The sequence below is a fragment of the Passer domesticus genome, chromosome 5 (genome assembly GCF_036417665.1).
Source record: "Passer domesticus isolate bPasDom1 chromosome 5, bPasDom1.hap1, whole genome shotgun sequence".
Classification (NCBI taxonomy): domain Eukaryota; kingdom Metazoa; phylum Chordata; class Aves; order Passeriformes; family Passeridae; genus Passer; species Passer domesticus.
This window is the reverse complement of record NC_087478.1, coordinates 10756210-10769459: the sequence shown is the minus strand read 5'-3', so window position 1 is coordinate 10769459 and position 13250 is coordinate 10756210. Positions and strand designations below refer to the sequence as shown.

General features: G+C 38.8%; 1 protein-coding gene and 1 long non-coding RNA gene across 13 annotated transcripts in view; one reads left to right on the top strand and one right to left on the bottom strand.

The window, feature by feature from the left end:
* Positions 1 to 3193, top strand: part of LOC135301639 (uncharacterized) — a 28280-nt gene extending 25087 nt beyond the window's left edge. For both annotated transcript variants that reach the window (XR_010363415.1, XR_010363414.1), the window contains exon 3: positions 2274 to 3193. This is a non-coding gene — a long non-coding RNA (uncharacterized LOC135301639). The remainder of the gene's footprint in view (positions 1 to 2273) is intronic.
* Positions 1 to 13250, bottom strand: part of MAGI2 (membrane associated guanylate kinase, WW and PDZ domain containing 2) — a 698553-nt gene that overhangs the window by 10855 nt on the left and 674448 nt on the right. For 7 of the 11 annotated variants that reach the window (XM_064421912.1, XM_064421913.1, XM_064421904.1 and 4 more), the window contains one exon: positions 12428 to 12566. In XM_064421912.1, coding sequence (XP_064277982.1) covers positions 12428 to 12566 — 139 coding nt within the window. Of the gene's footprint in view, positions 1 to 6501; positions 6613 to 6834; positions 6872 to 12427; positions 12567 to 13250 lie in introns of all 11 variants that reach the window. The other 4 variants (XM_064421909.1, XM_064421907.1, XM_064421908.1 and 1 more) reach the window with 3 other exon arrangements.

Sequence of the window (13250 nt, the reverse complement as noted above, 5' to 3'; positions counted from 1 at the left end):
CAAGACCCAGATTAGTTTATTCTGTAGATATGATTCTAATAAACAGTCAATTAAATATTTAAATCATCATGATCACCAATCAGAGTGAACTTGGTGTGAGAGACTGAAATATTAATGGTTAATGGCTCAAACAATTGTCCATTTCCAAAAGCAGCTGGTGCTTTGCTGAGGATGTGCAAGGTCACAGCCCAGGAGCAAAGCAGGTGTGCAAAACTTTTATTTAAGGAAAAACTGGGTTTTGAGCCAGATAGGAGAAGAGGCTGATAAGAAGCAGATCCTGTGAGATGGGATTATACTTTTTATCATGCCAATGTCCACCCTTACACAACTGGCTCATCTGTAACCCCTCTGGGAAGGTATCAGGACATTCACGTTATTCAGCCCTTCTGATGGGGCATAACTGGCTCAGCTACAATGACATGAGAGGCAGCTGTCATGTCTTAGAACCTTCCTTCCTTCCTTCCTTCCTTCCTTCCTTCCTTCCTTCCTTCCTTCCTTCCTTCCTTCCTTCCTTCCTTCCTTCCTTCCTTCCTTCCTTCCTTCCTTCCTTCCTTCCTTCCTTCCTTCCTTCCTTCCTTCCTTCCTTCCTTCCTTCCTTCCTTCCTTCCTTCCTTCCTTCCTTCCTTCCTTCCTTCCTTCCTTCCTTCCTTCCTTCCTTCCTTCCTTCCTTCCTTCCTTCCTTCCTTCCTTCCTTCCTTCCTTCCTTCCTTCCTTCCTTCCTTCCTTCCTTCCTTCCTCTTATATATTTTCTTAATAATAATATGCTTTTATATTGTTATATTACTATATTTAATAATAACCAAAATGACTACATACCTGCTTTCCATTCATTTCCATTTCAACCAAATGGTTCTAAAATAAACCATATATATATATATATATATAAAAAAAAATCATTCAGTGTTCCTTCACTCTAATCCCCCCAAGGGATCTATTAACAAGAACTGCAGTTACTCTTGCCTCCAGGGACAGGTTGTAACCCTTGGTAAATTAGATTTTTCCTTGAATCAGCTTAATCCATCTGCATAAATGTGGCAGGACTACTAATACTGAAAGAGCCAAAGTGAAGAGCAGCAGCCTGTGTGGGGCTTTTACCCTCCACAGGAAGCTCCTCTCTGTGATGTCAATATTAAGTGTGTGGACAGCTTAAGTACCAGTCTTGAGTGATGCTGCTCTAACCACACATTATTATTCAATAGGTCCTCTAGGTGGTTTGGTGTCCTTTCTGAAGTGATGAGCATCTCACATATTTTCCAGATCAGAGCTACTCAGGCAATAGTCAGCCTGTCAATAGAGAAGGTTTTATTTTTTCCTGTGTGGTCAGGCAGCAGAGTGGTACTGGAGAAACCTCAGCAGTTTTCTCCCAGAGCTCTGCTGGAGCTGGAAAAACTACATTGGAAGTTACTGTATAATTAAAAAAGATAATGACTTTCAAATTAGTTTTTATTAATAGAATTAAGCCACATTAAGTCATAAAAGGTGTTCATAAATATGTTAATAAAATGTGTGGTATTAATGAAAAACATTCTACAGAGACTGAATAATTTAAGAGTTGGATATTACACACTTAATTAAAGTTAAATATTAAAATTATGAATTATCACAGCTAAAATGGGTGTTAACAGTAGGCATCACATTCAGTCAGGTCAACAAATAGCTGTTGTTATTATTAAAAGCATGTAGATAATAAATGAAGTTTACTTAATAAGTGAGGAGTATTTTGACTGTGTATGAAATGCTCCTAGAAAGTTGTTTCTGGTAGGCAATGAGGTTCTCACTCTACGACTGAGAGCAGGATCTTAAGCAAAACACTTGGCTTGAACTCAGTCACAAAGCTCATGAATAAGTAGTCCTGCTGTGCTTAGGGTAGAAGCTGCAGAAGCAGTTTAGTGTCTCTTCAGCAAACTCTTTTCAGACTGGGGGTTTTTAGGCAATGAGGGTGCAGAGCTGACTCTGGCACCACGCCTGCTGTCAGGGCTGTTGTAGCATCTGATTTTCTGAAAACTCTATGATGAGATGGAAGTGCATGAATAAATTATTTTTACACTGTAATATTCAGCTCCTAATAAGTAAACACAAAGTACTTGTTGTTAGAAAATCCAGATGTTCAAAATTCTGGGTTGCATATCTGTGTTGCTTGCTCAGCAAAATTCAGCACTCTCTGTGGTCATGTTTGTCAAGCATTGGTTGGAGATGACCTCATATCATCAAAATCAAAGTAAAAAAACCCTCACATTTCTTTTCTTTTTTTTTTCTTTTTTTTCCCCCCCAAGCTAGGAATAAGGAGCCCTAAGAAATCTGACAGAAGGCATGACCTCTGCTAACCTTTTCCTGTGGCTGGGCCACAAAGCATCAGCCAGGAGCTGCACCATGGGATGCTGGAGTGAGGACAGAGGCAGGACCTGCAGTTCCCTCTCTGGACAGAGCTTGCCTTTGCCTCCCTAATGCTTGGAATAACAGTTCTTTGTGTGATCAATGACACTCATCATATTTCTGATATCAATGAGGAGAGATCATGAGAAGCCTTGTTAGCTTAACTTAGTCTGGAACATCACAGTCAGGCCACTGGCAAGGCTCTTTGACACAGGATACAGCATCCAGGAATATTCCCGTGTGCCTTCACACTCCCTTTGGTCCCTAGCTCCCTGTGGCAAGGATACCATCACAGATACGTGGGGAAGGTAACTCTGAGTAGGAACAAGTTGCAGTGATGCAGTCTTGTTATTAATTGGGGGCCTGTGGAAAATGAGAGATGTGAGATGAGCAGCAGGAGAGGGATTTTCTTGGATATTGTGCTGCAGCAGCAGAAGACTGGACTTAGTCCTATGGCAAACTGCAGAGACACAGTGAGTGTTACTGAATTCCTATTTTACCTACTTATCTGGATTCCATGAGGAAAGCAAACAGTGATGTTGTGGAGACAGAGGGATGGCTGTGCTCTCTCAGGTTCTGTATTTTGGGTACTTATCTTCCAGTATTGTCAAGTGGATGGAAATACAGACAGCCATGAAAACAAGTGTTATAAAGAGATTTGTAGGTGGAGCTTTGCCCTTCTTTGGGAAGTCTGCCTGCCAGTTTATGTGAACCAAACCCGGGATAATGCTTGTTCATCTGTTTTATTCACTGTAGTTTAGCTGTAATTATCTACACTTTACACCATATTAGTAAATCTACTCCAGAATATTATATTAAAATAATGAAGCTTTAATTAAAAGACAACTTGCTCAACAACCTTATTAGTAAATCTTTGCTCAGATATGGGGGACACTGCCAATTTTGCTGTGGATTAGCAAGGTTCTGCTTTAGTAATAATACTGAGTAGTCAACTAGGAATTTTAATCTTTAAAGTGCTTCTCAAGCATTAAATAATTAATCCCCATAACACTCCCATGAGATAGGTAAGTAAATATTTCTATCCCTGCTGTACAGATGGGGGAAGCCTGGGTTAGACTATTGAGCTAGACTGGCCTGAATCCACTGGGAGTGTAATTGCCAAAGCAATGTTTAGGACTCGGTATTTTTGCATTTAAAAAGTGAGGTATTGCCTTCCTGGAAGCTTAAAGGCAATGCCAGAAAACTGAAAGTGTCATCTCATGTGTCCCTCTTTCTTTCAAGACTGTTTTATATTTCTATATCAAGGGATAAAGGTCTGCATATCTTTTGAAACAGAAATTTTCTATAAGACAGAAATAACTATATGCACCCACTTATACAAACACATCCACTCTTATTTAATAGAAGGATGTTCTACTTTTCCGCCAGCTGCTACATATTTATTAAATACTAAAGACATGTTTGTAAAGCAGGTTTTAATATTAATTTTTGCCCTTGAATAGTTTTTCTACCCATAGCAATAAAACATTCTAGAACCTTTGGGAGCCCATATTCAAATTGCCTGATGGTTTTAGACCAATTTTATTAACCAGTATATTGGTTCATTTAGTTAGTCTTTTTTTTTTTCTTTTTACACACCACAGGTTCCTGAAATTAAGTTGGTATTGCTAGAAATAAGAAGGTGGTATTGGAAACGCAGCAGGAATATGAATGAATGTTTGCAGTTCCACCAAGGTGGTCACAGGCAGAAAGGGCACTTTTCCAAAATGACTATTGATTTTTGCACTCACACCAGATAAATGATATATGAGGTAGTTCAAGTTTCAAATAACATCCAACCTCAGGTCTGGAGATTTATAAAATGAGCATTAAAAATGGGATGAACTGGATTATCTGATCACTACTCTGAACAGATGGGAGTATCTGGCTTCAAAGTATAGGCCAAGGTGCTTTAGCCATTTATTAGATAAATGTAAAAGTTTCAGACATTTTAATACAACTAGAAAAATCAGTTTGTAGCAGACTGCAAACTGGCATATTCTGAAGGCTATAACTGTATTCAAACAATCACCCCATAGTATAAGCTCCCAGTTTTTAATCTATTTTTTCCAAATACAAATGCAGTGGTCACTAGTAAGGGCTACCAAACCCATGGTGCAAGGAAGCACAGGCAGGTACCACTTGATCTGGAGGTACCTTTCAAACCACCTGCATCTCTCCTGTGCTTAGTTCCAGTCAGGCTGCTGATCATCTTCCAGGAATGATTATTTATACAAAAGGGAAAAAAATTCTTCCTGTGAGATGAGGTCTTAAAACAGACTGCTCTATGATGTTATGCTAGGGCCTCTCCTAAGGCATACTAGAATGGTCACTTTTTCTGTTCTGCTTCAGGAAATTTGACTCCTTGCTCAGGGATCTAATGAGTGGTAGCACAGACACATTTTTGGTTTGAATAAGCCCCATAAAAATGGGCTCTTTAGGAAAATTCTTCCCCTCCAAACTCTTTCATTAAAAATACCTGAAATGAAGACATTTTATAAAAAACATATTTTCATTTGACATGACATTATTTTTTTATCAAGCAAGTATTTCAGTTTTGGTGTTGAACAGAACTGGAGTTCTTTTGATTTTCTGGATACATTATACTGAGAAAAAAAATTCTGTTGCAACACTTCCTGCCAAATAAATGAAAACCATTCACAGCTGGGTGACTGCAAAACTGACTTTAGCTATATTTATAGAGTATTTACATTTCTACTTGTTTCAGAAAAAAATACTTATTTCCTGTGTATATTTTTCTGTAGGAGGAAAAATAAAGATGATGCCCAGAATGTTGAGGGTATAAATATGTAGAATTTGTGTTGGAACTGCAGTTCATTGAGCTGAACACTGGGACTTGTAAAATAGCCTTAATTCCAGCCTGGATATCTAACCTCTAACCTCTATCTAACCTCTCTGAGCTATGTTCAGTGAAGAACTAAACAGAGGTGAGGTGAGAATACGAGGAGTGGTGGAATCAACATTTCTATATGATTCAGGAACTTTGCAGCTGGGAGGTCTCTGATGATGACACACGCACTTGAAATACATGGGAACATTTCCAAATAGCCTCTAGATGTTTCCAGCTCTGCAGCAGCAAAGCATATGATGCGTCTGTGTTCAAAAAAAAATCTTATTTATCAACACAGACTGGAAATTAACTGGAAACACATTGGTTAGATTACCTGGATCTGCATGCACAAGACTGCTAACTTAAGCCCAGTTTAGTGCCTGGTTGCTGGGGGCAGAAATTCTGTGAGCATCACACTGGAGGAGCTGCTTGAAGCTCAACATCTCTGGATATTGCTCTCTTTCTATTTCCAGTCTGTCTGCTTCAGTGTGTGAGACTGTCCTTATAATTGTAGCAAATGTACTGCACTGTGCAAAGTCAGCAGCAGACAGAGCTGGATGCATCTGGACACTGCTGTGCTTTTTGTGTGATGACAGCAATCAATAGGAAAATAGAAAAAAATAAGTTTTTCTTTGCTTTCCAGGTATCATATCTGGGCCCTGACTCTGTGGTACAAATTGGGTGTATCTGAACAATCTGTGCAGTTGGATCTGATTCTCTGAAGAAAATTGCTGGAAATCGAGAGCAAAGAGCTTTGTGTAAATTCAGCATAACTACAGGGTTTTATAAATGACTATTGCTTTACAGCACATTTCAAAATGTGTTCAATTTTACATTTCTTATTTCTTTAAGAGACTGCATATAAATAGTGTTTGAGCTCAGCACCTAACTTCCACCTTCATATTGTTAATATTTTTGCAAGCCAAGTGCCATAAAAATGAGGAAAATTACAGGTTATGCTCAGAAGTTCAAGATTTTCTACCTAAAAAGTCATATTCAGAAGATAAATTTTCGTCATGAGAAAAAGTGGAAATATAGCAGACCTATGCACTAGCAGCAGTATAACATGCAAAACTCATTATTTAGGATATTAAAATACATTTGTAGAATGCATAGCTGCTGTGATGTCTTAGATAATCAGTTATGGAAGAAAAGTTGAATACTGTAGAAACTATTAAAGTGAGCTAGCATGTAAGAAGAAGTTGGAAAATACTCTCTAAACAGTTGTGAAAAACAGAATGTATTAGAAAGATAATATACATGCAGAGTTTACAAACCGTGTCTTTAGGGTGGCCCAATAAGTAGAAATATGGGGACCCATGCTTGTCACTTTTCATGCACATGGAGAGACTGGAAGGTACCATTCCTAAAGGAAGGGGAGGAACAGCCTAGGACCAATCATTAGAATTAACAGAACCAGTGACATACAGACATTTTTACTATTGTTAGAGCAGAGAATTCTTAGTAAGTTTAGAACAACTGAGAGAAAAGCTCATATGTAACAGGAAAGAAGTATTTCTGTAAAGCTAAGACAAATAGGCATGCTGTAAGTCTAAATATTAGTGGATTATTAAACTACTGTACATATATATCCAGGACATAGATTCTACCTGGTCTATGGATATGGAGTACATCTTGAGGTGCTTCCTGAAGGAGTCATAACAAATCAAAAGCAAAGGGTTTAATGCATTTAAGAACTGTGCCAATTTACTTGTATGAAAAATCCTTGTATTGGTATCAACTCTGACATTTTTTGGTTTTTTTTTGGCTGGGGTGGTGCTGAAGTAAGAGATGAGAGTTTCTTCAAGGCCTTCAGAAATTACTTATTGCTAAATAACTTGTGGCTTTCATCTCTTAACCAGCAATTTGCATATACTGACACTTTAATCTTCCTCCCTTAAACAACCCAAACTAAATCTAAACTCTAGTTCTGTAAAACCACCTGTTTGTAATGAACCCTGGGATGAGCTGTGTACACAATTTGGCACTGTGTGAAGAAACAGAGATTCCAAAAATACAGGATGCAACCCCAGGACATGTCTTCTAATATATCCAAAAAAAGCAGAGGAAGAGAGGGAAAGGGACCATCATTGTGTAGATACATAAGCACCAACCATCATCAAAAAATGCAGATTCCTTGTTCTCCAAACCTCAGTGATTACAGGTCCTACAGCTCTGTGTATCTGTTAGTGTCACATCACAGTGTGACCTAGAATGCTCAGGGCCAGATCCAGATGTCCAAGCCAGGGCAATGGAAAAGTTTTCCAAAATCTCAGTGTAAATGGGCTGGAGTCTCTAAAATTTATAATTTCCTGCAGGAGCTCTCAAGCAACTTAAACCAAAGTGAAGCTTAACAGAAACCTTATATCAAACCTGACAGATGATTTTGTAGTCCTAGAAGTAGGAATGGAAAGAAATTAGTTTATTTATTATTAGTTTAGGTGTTCCTTACAGGTGGAATTCAGTGTTTTTGCTCCCTTTGCACTACCAGACAGAAAACAACTGGGGCAGGGGCTTATGCCTTGCTGGAGGGGTGGAATCCACCTACAGGTGCTGACCTGCCTCAGCCTTCTCCTCCTTTACACCCTGTTGGCAGTAATTTGATTATAACTCATTGCTTTCAGGAACTTCTAGGAACTTATATATTTTAATGTACTGTGAGTAATAAAATCTCCAGTCGGGAAAGGCCAGGAGCAGTAAGCCAGAAAAAACAAACTGCCAGGACTGCTGGGACTGAGTGAAACACGAGAGACTTTCCTAGGGAACTTCCTCCAAAGACATCTAGAGGAAGGACTAGGTGTTCCCACAAAAACTGTAGTTTCCTGGGGCTGATCAATCATCAGATGTAACTTGCTTCTAGCAGAACTCACAGCTGGATAGAGGGACTGATTTCTCATCTTTACTTCCTCTTGAATGTTACCATTTTGGGATTTTGTGAACATTTTCCTGCATTTTGCCTTTGAGGATGATACTTCATCCCAGTGTTTGGCCGTGCAAAGTACATGTCCTTCTCATGGTGTTTCTATAGTTATGGCTAAGCCTGAAATACATAAGCATCTGTAATAATGTAATGTTCCCACAGTGTGAACAGGAAGATTTTTAGAGCTGCTACAAACCAAGTAGCTCCTGCTGAAGTCAGTAACCCCTTAGCTAGGTGCACACATGGGAAATTAGGCACCTACTTCAATAAATGTCTTGATCCATCACTTTATTCAAATTGTTTTTAATGCTGGTGGGAGAAGTGCTCAGTTCTGCAGTGATGACTCTGGGTTTCATGTCCCGTGACATGAATGAAACCTCACACTCTGCAGCCAGACTTCCCAGGCATTAAGTGCTTTTTGGGATCAGGATTCCCAGCAGTACTTCTAGTCTTTCTTGCACATTAATATGATTTCTTGCTATGACTGGGATCTCTGGAGCACTCAGCTGGCAGACTATTTCCTATGAAACATGATGCTGGTGTTCTTCGGGTTTGGATGAGCTGTGATAATTCACCTCCCATGGAAGCACAGTTCCTCTGGCTATCCTTATCCTCAACAAACATGTTCGGAGATGCTGGGTGATAAAACACCTGTTTTCAACACTTCTTTTGTTGCACCCTGCTGTGAAATCAGCTATAGTTTTGGAGCATTAATCACATCTGAGCTCCTTCACTTACATTCTGATATAGCGTGCCTGCTACAAGGGGATTTCTGCCTCTGAAACGGGCTGGGATCTCTGGCATTTGTTTTCAAGCAAAATCAGCAGCTGGAATGATGGTAAATGATGCATTCACAGCACAGTTTATTTCTTACCCTAGGTTTAAAGAGTGCTTCAGCTCAGCCAGAATTTTCCAAGAATGGAAATGGACAGATTTCCAGCCAGTATAAACTGACATAACTCATTCAGGAGATTTACACCCTCTCAGCAGTTCACTCTTTGTTTCTTCACTAAGTGCTTTCTTCTTTCCAGTACACATTCTTTTCTTTCACAAATCACTTTCTTATTATTGATGAATTTTTCTTAACACTGCTTTTACAGATGTCAATCACATAATCATTCAAACACTGACATTTCTTGCACTTAAGTACATATCACCATATTTTATACTAACAGAAACATTGCACTGGAGTTTAAAACACAAGGAAAATCAAGAAATTGAAAGCTGAAGACAATAATGTGACAGTCTTGGCTGGCTGGTTTAGGTAGCTCTAGGTAAGTTTTCTCCTTTTTAGTGCTGTGAATCAGAGTGTTGCTGCTGTTGGAAAGGTCTTTACCACAGCATTACTAAACCTGGCTTAGGAAGTCCCTGACCATTTTTCCTGTCAGGGACTGAGAGAGAATATCCAGGAGAGCACCCTGGTACACTTGTGCTATTGTTATATTTATTCCTAGGCTTCTGCTGCACATCACCATTGCAGTCCCAATACCAGCTCTGTCCTCCAGCCTTGCATTTTTATACTCAACTAAGTCTTATTTCCCACTGATGCTCTCCACAGCTGGACCCTGATGAGTATAAGAAATATTTCTGACATGTAATTGCTTAAAAAACCCCTGATTATTTCAGTAAAAAGAACTCCAATTAGTCTTGTTACATCTCAGCTGCGAAATTCTGGTTGAAGGAAGAGGGAGTTACTAAATATTGACTATCTGCTGTCCTCAGGATCACTTTGTCCTCAAGCCTACTGTCACAATCTTCTTTGCATTCAGTTTTACATTTGGAAAAGATGTTTCTTGGGGTCTCTGACAGATGTTCTTCACATCATGATGACTTAACCCTGAGATCTGGCCTGCTTGAGACATGTCCTCCCATTTTAATTGGTTCTGCTTGTTAATTGCTGTTTTTAGCTTCCTAGGCAGGCTGCTGTTGGAATTTAGGTTCATCTTCTGTTTGTTCTTAGACTACTTCTTACACCTTTGGGAAATGACCTAGGGAGGACTTTAATTATCTCAGTTAATTTCAACAGGCATCTTCTTATTTTGCTTCCATTCCTCTTCCAGACTGGATACAATTCTAACACTTCTCTGCCTGCATAAAGCACAGATTAAGCACTGCAGATGTGCAGATGTTGTCCTTTGCTTTGGTGCTTTCTGCAGGTTGTTTGCACATTATGAAGTAACTCCTGAACACTTTTACTCCTTTTTCAGTGCAGTAGGATAAAGGGCCTTTCAAGCATAGCTGCTTAGTTCTCCTCCTGTGTAAAGTTGCAAGCTGGAGATGCAGTTTGAAAAATGATCTGATTAAAAAGCACTTCTTTGTAGGAACCTTTATTTCTCAGTAATCTGCATTTTTAAACAACTAATGCTGAGTAATCCAAATGCCTTCCCAAATGGCAAGCTTGGCTCTAAACAACATTATGAAGTCACCTTGTTGCTTTCTCTTAGCACTGAAAGCTAAGATTTCTAGTGGTTTATATGTATTTTCTACTCATCATCTTCTGTGGAAGGGAAGACTTGTGCACATTTTAGAAGATTTGTTTTTCTAAATCAATGATACTTACACTGAATTCTTTTTGTGTTTGTGGTTTTTAATTTTTTTAAATTTTGTTTTTACCAGAATTATGTACAATTTTATAAGATTATATAAATAACAGAAATTTATTTTGGATTTAAGTGCCATTTGGAACTGGGACCTTAAGAAATTCAGATTTGGAATGGGTCTGAACTGCAACTGATTCTTTGCTCATTGCAGCCTCCTGGGCCTACCTTAGATTAAATTGTTTACTGAGGAAGATACTGGTATAGGGTTCTACTGTTTGAGAAGGATTACTACCCCTGCATCAGTCCTGGCTGTTTGTTTGTTCTTTTATTAAAAATGATGCACCTCTCCCATAAAACAGTTTTGGAGGTGACCTGAATTTCTGTTCCAGGTCTCTCTGAAAGGATTGCACACTAGTTAAAATTGATATTAAATATCTTAGTATCATTTTATCAGAGCCCCTGAAAGCCCTTTTGTCTTTGTTTCTACTCACTAAAAGTATAAATCACTAACTTTATTATCAGATGAGTGGGCTATGGCCCATCTTTTCTGCCTTTATTCAGAAGCTCTTGAAAGTTGTAAAAAATGCAGCATACACTGTCCTGAGTATTGGCTTAGCCATAGAATTAGCTCTTGCTTAGAGAAGAAAATAGTGCAATTACCATGTGTATTGACAGCTGGGAAAGAATTGACATTCAGTGCAACTGTCTTTAACAGAGATATTGAATTTATGTTGGCAACAAAGGCTCACCTGAACCTATAGTTAAACCTTAGTATTTGAATTTTTATGTGACTGTAATTTCTGATTCTAATGGGAAGGTATTCTGGAACTTCAAAAGTAAAAGTAAAAAAGTTTAATAGAGTTTTGGACCTCATAGCATAAAGGAGTTAAGGATTTTTCATTAAAAAGTAGCCCTTTTCCTGAGGGCTAGGGGTGAGAGATTTAAGGCCCAGGGGTGCACATCATAGAACTTATGTAAATATACGAAATTGTTACACCATACTATACAGTAAGCCCTGATTTCAGTTTAAAAAAAACCCCAGCTCTTTGTGTTTGAAATTACCTTTGGATAATTTCTTTTAAATTTTTGTCATTTCAGTTATGAAATAAGGTTCCTATATTGTCTAAATGACTCATAATTTTTGAAATATTTAAAAAGTCCCAGAAATCTCTCTGAAACAAAATATAAGAATGGATCCTGTTTTCTCACCACAAAGAGCAAAATCTCATGTTTTAAATTCAGAACTGGCTTCTAATTGATCATCCATGTATTTTGTCAGAGAGAATACAATGGGTGAAGCTGTCAAAGAAAGGAGTACATTCTTGACAATGCTTAAAGTTCCAACCTGAGCCACTCAATTGCATGGCAACAAGATCATCTGCTGTGACTCAAAATGTGCAGAGAAGTACCAATAAGGAAGAAATTCCAATAAAGGAAGAAAAGGAGAGTTTATGGGCAAATCAGCAACTCCCAGCACACTCAGAGATGTCCCCTAGGAGGTTTGTAGTGCTTCCTCCAGTGCACATCTTAGAAGCCACTGCCTGTGTTGGGAGGGCAGCAGATGACAGCGATGTACACACACACGTGAATCCACCCCTACACAGGCAAGCACTTAAGGCAATACTTAATGTGCTCCAGGAAATTACAATATATAAATATCTGCAACTGCTACTTAATTCAAAAGCAATATAGTTAATTTGTAGAGAGTCATGCACATATAGAAATGTAAAGATGAAAACCCACCATATTCTGGGACCTGGCCTGTTCCACGTTTCAACAACAGTCGCACTCTCCTGCCACCAGACTTGATTAGCTCTATTGCTCTGGCATGTGTCATGTCCCTTGTGCTTTCTCCATTGATTTCAATTATTTGATCTCCTACCTGTCAGGTAAGAAGAATATTGAGTCAGACAGAATTGCAGTAAAATGAGTGTTTCAGGAAGAGACATATTCAATGGATCACAGGTTACTTGAATGACAGACAGACACATCAAGGAAAATTTGTTCCTGTCTATCTGAGGAATATTACTGGCAGATCAAATAACCTCCAAAGTGGATTCTGAATATGGTATATCAAATGCCGCTTGTCTTCTGCTGAAATCAGTGTAATGCCTTTGTAACTTGCTCACATCTTCTGCACGTAAGAGGCTTTGTTGAATTGCTTGACATGGTGGAATGACTGGAACATTATCTGTGCTACTCTGTAACGTGCAGTGTTGTGTGAGCCTGAGAAGAACTTTCTTGCACTTGCTGTTTTCATAGAGAAAAGAGAGGTTCAAAGCACAAATAAAACTTCCATCATTTGAATTTCCAAACCTCGGTAGTAAAGTTTCACACCAAATTAAGAGTCGTTATGAAGCGCGCTATTAAACAAAGAAAGGTTAGTGCTATGACACAGGACAAGCAGGTTTGCTGGAGTTCCAAGAGCATGCTTTGAACTATTTACCACAGGAGCTTTTTGCTGGGAGTAAGCACAGCCTGTGGCTGAGCTGTCTAGTTAGAGCAGCTGACTCCAGGGTTCTGCTTACGGATTTCTGCCACTCATCTCCTGGCCAGGTTTCCAGTT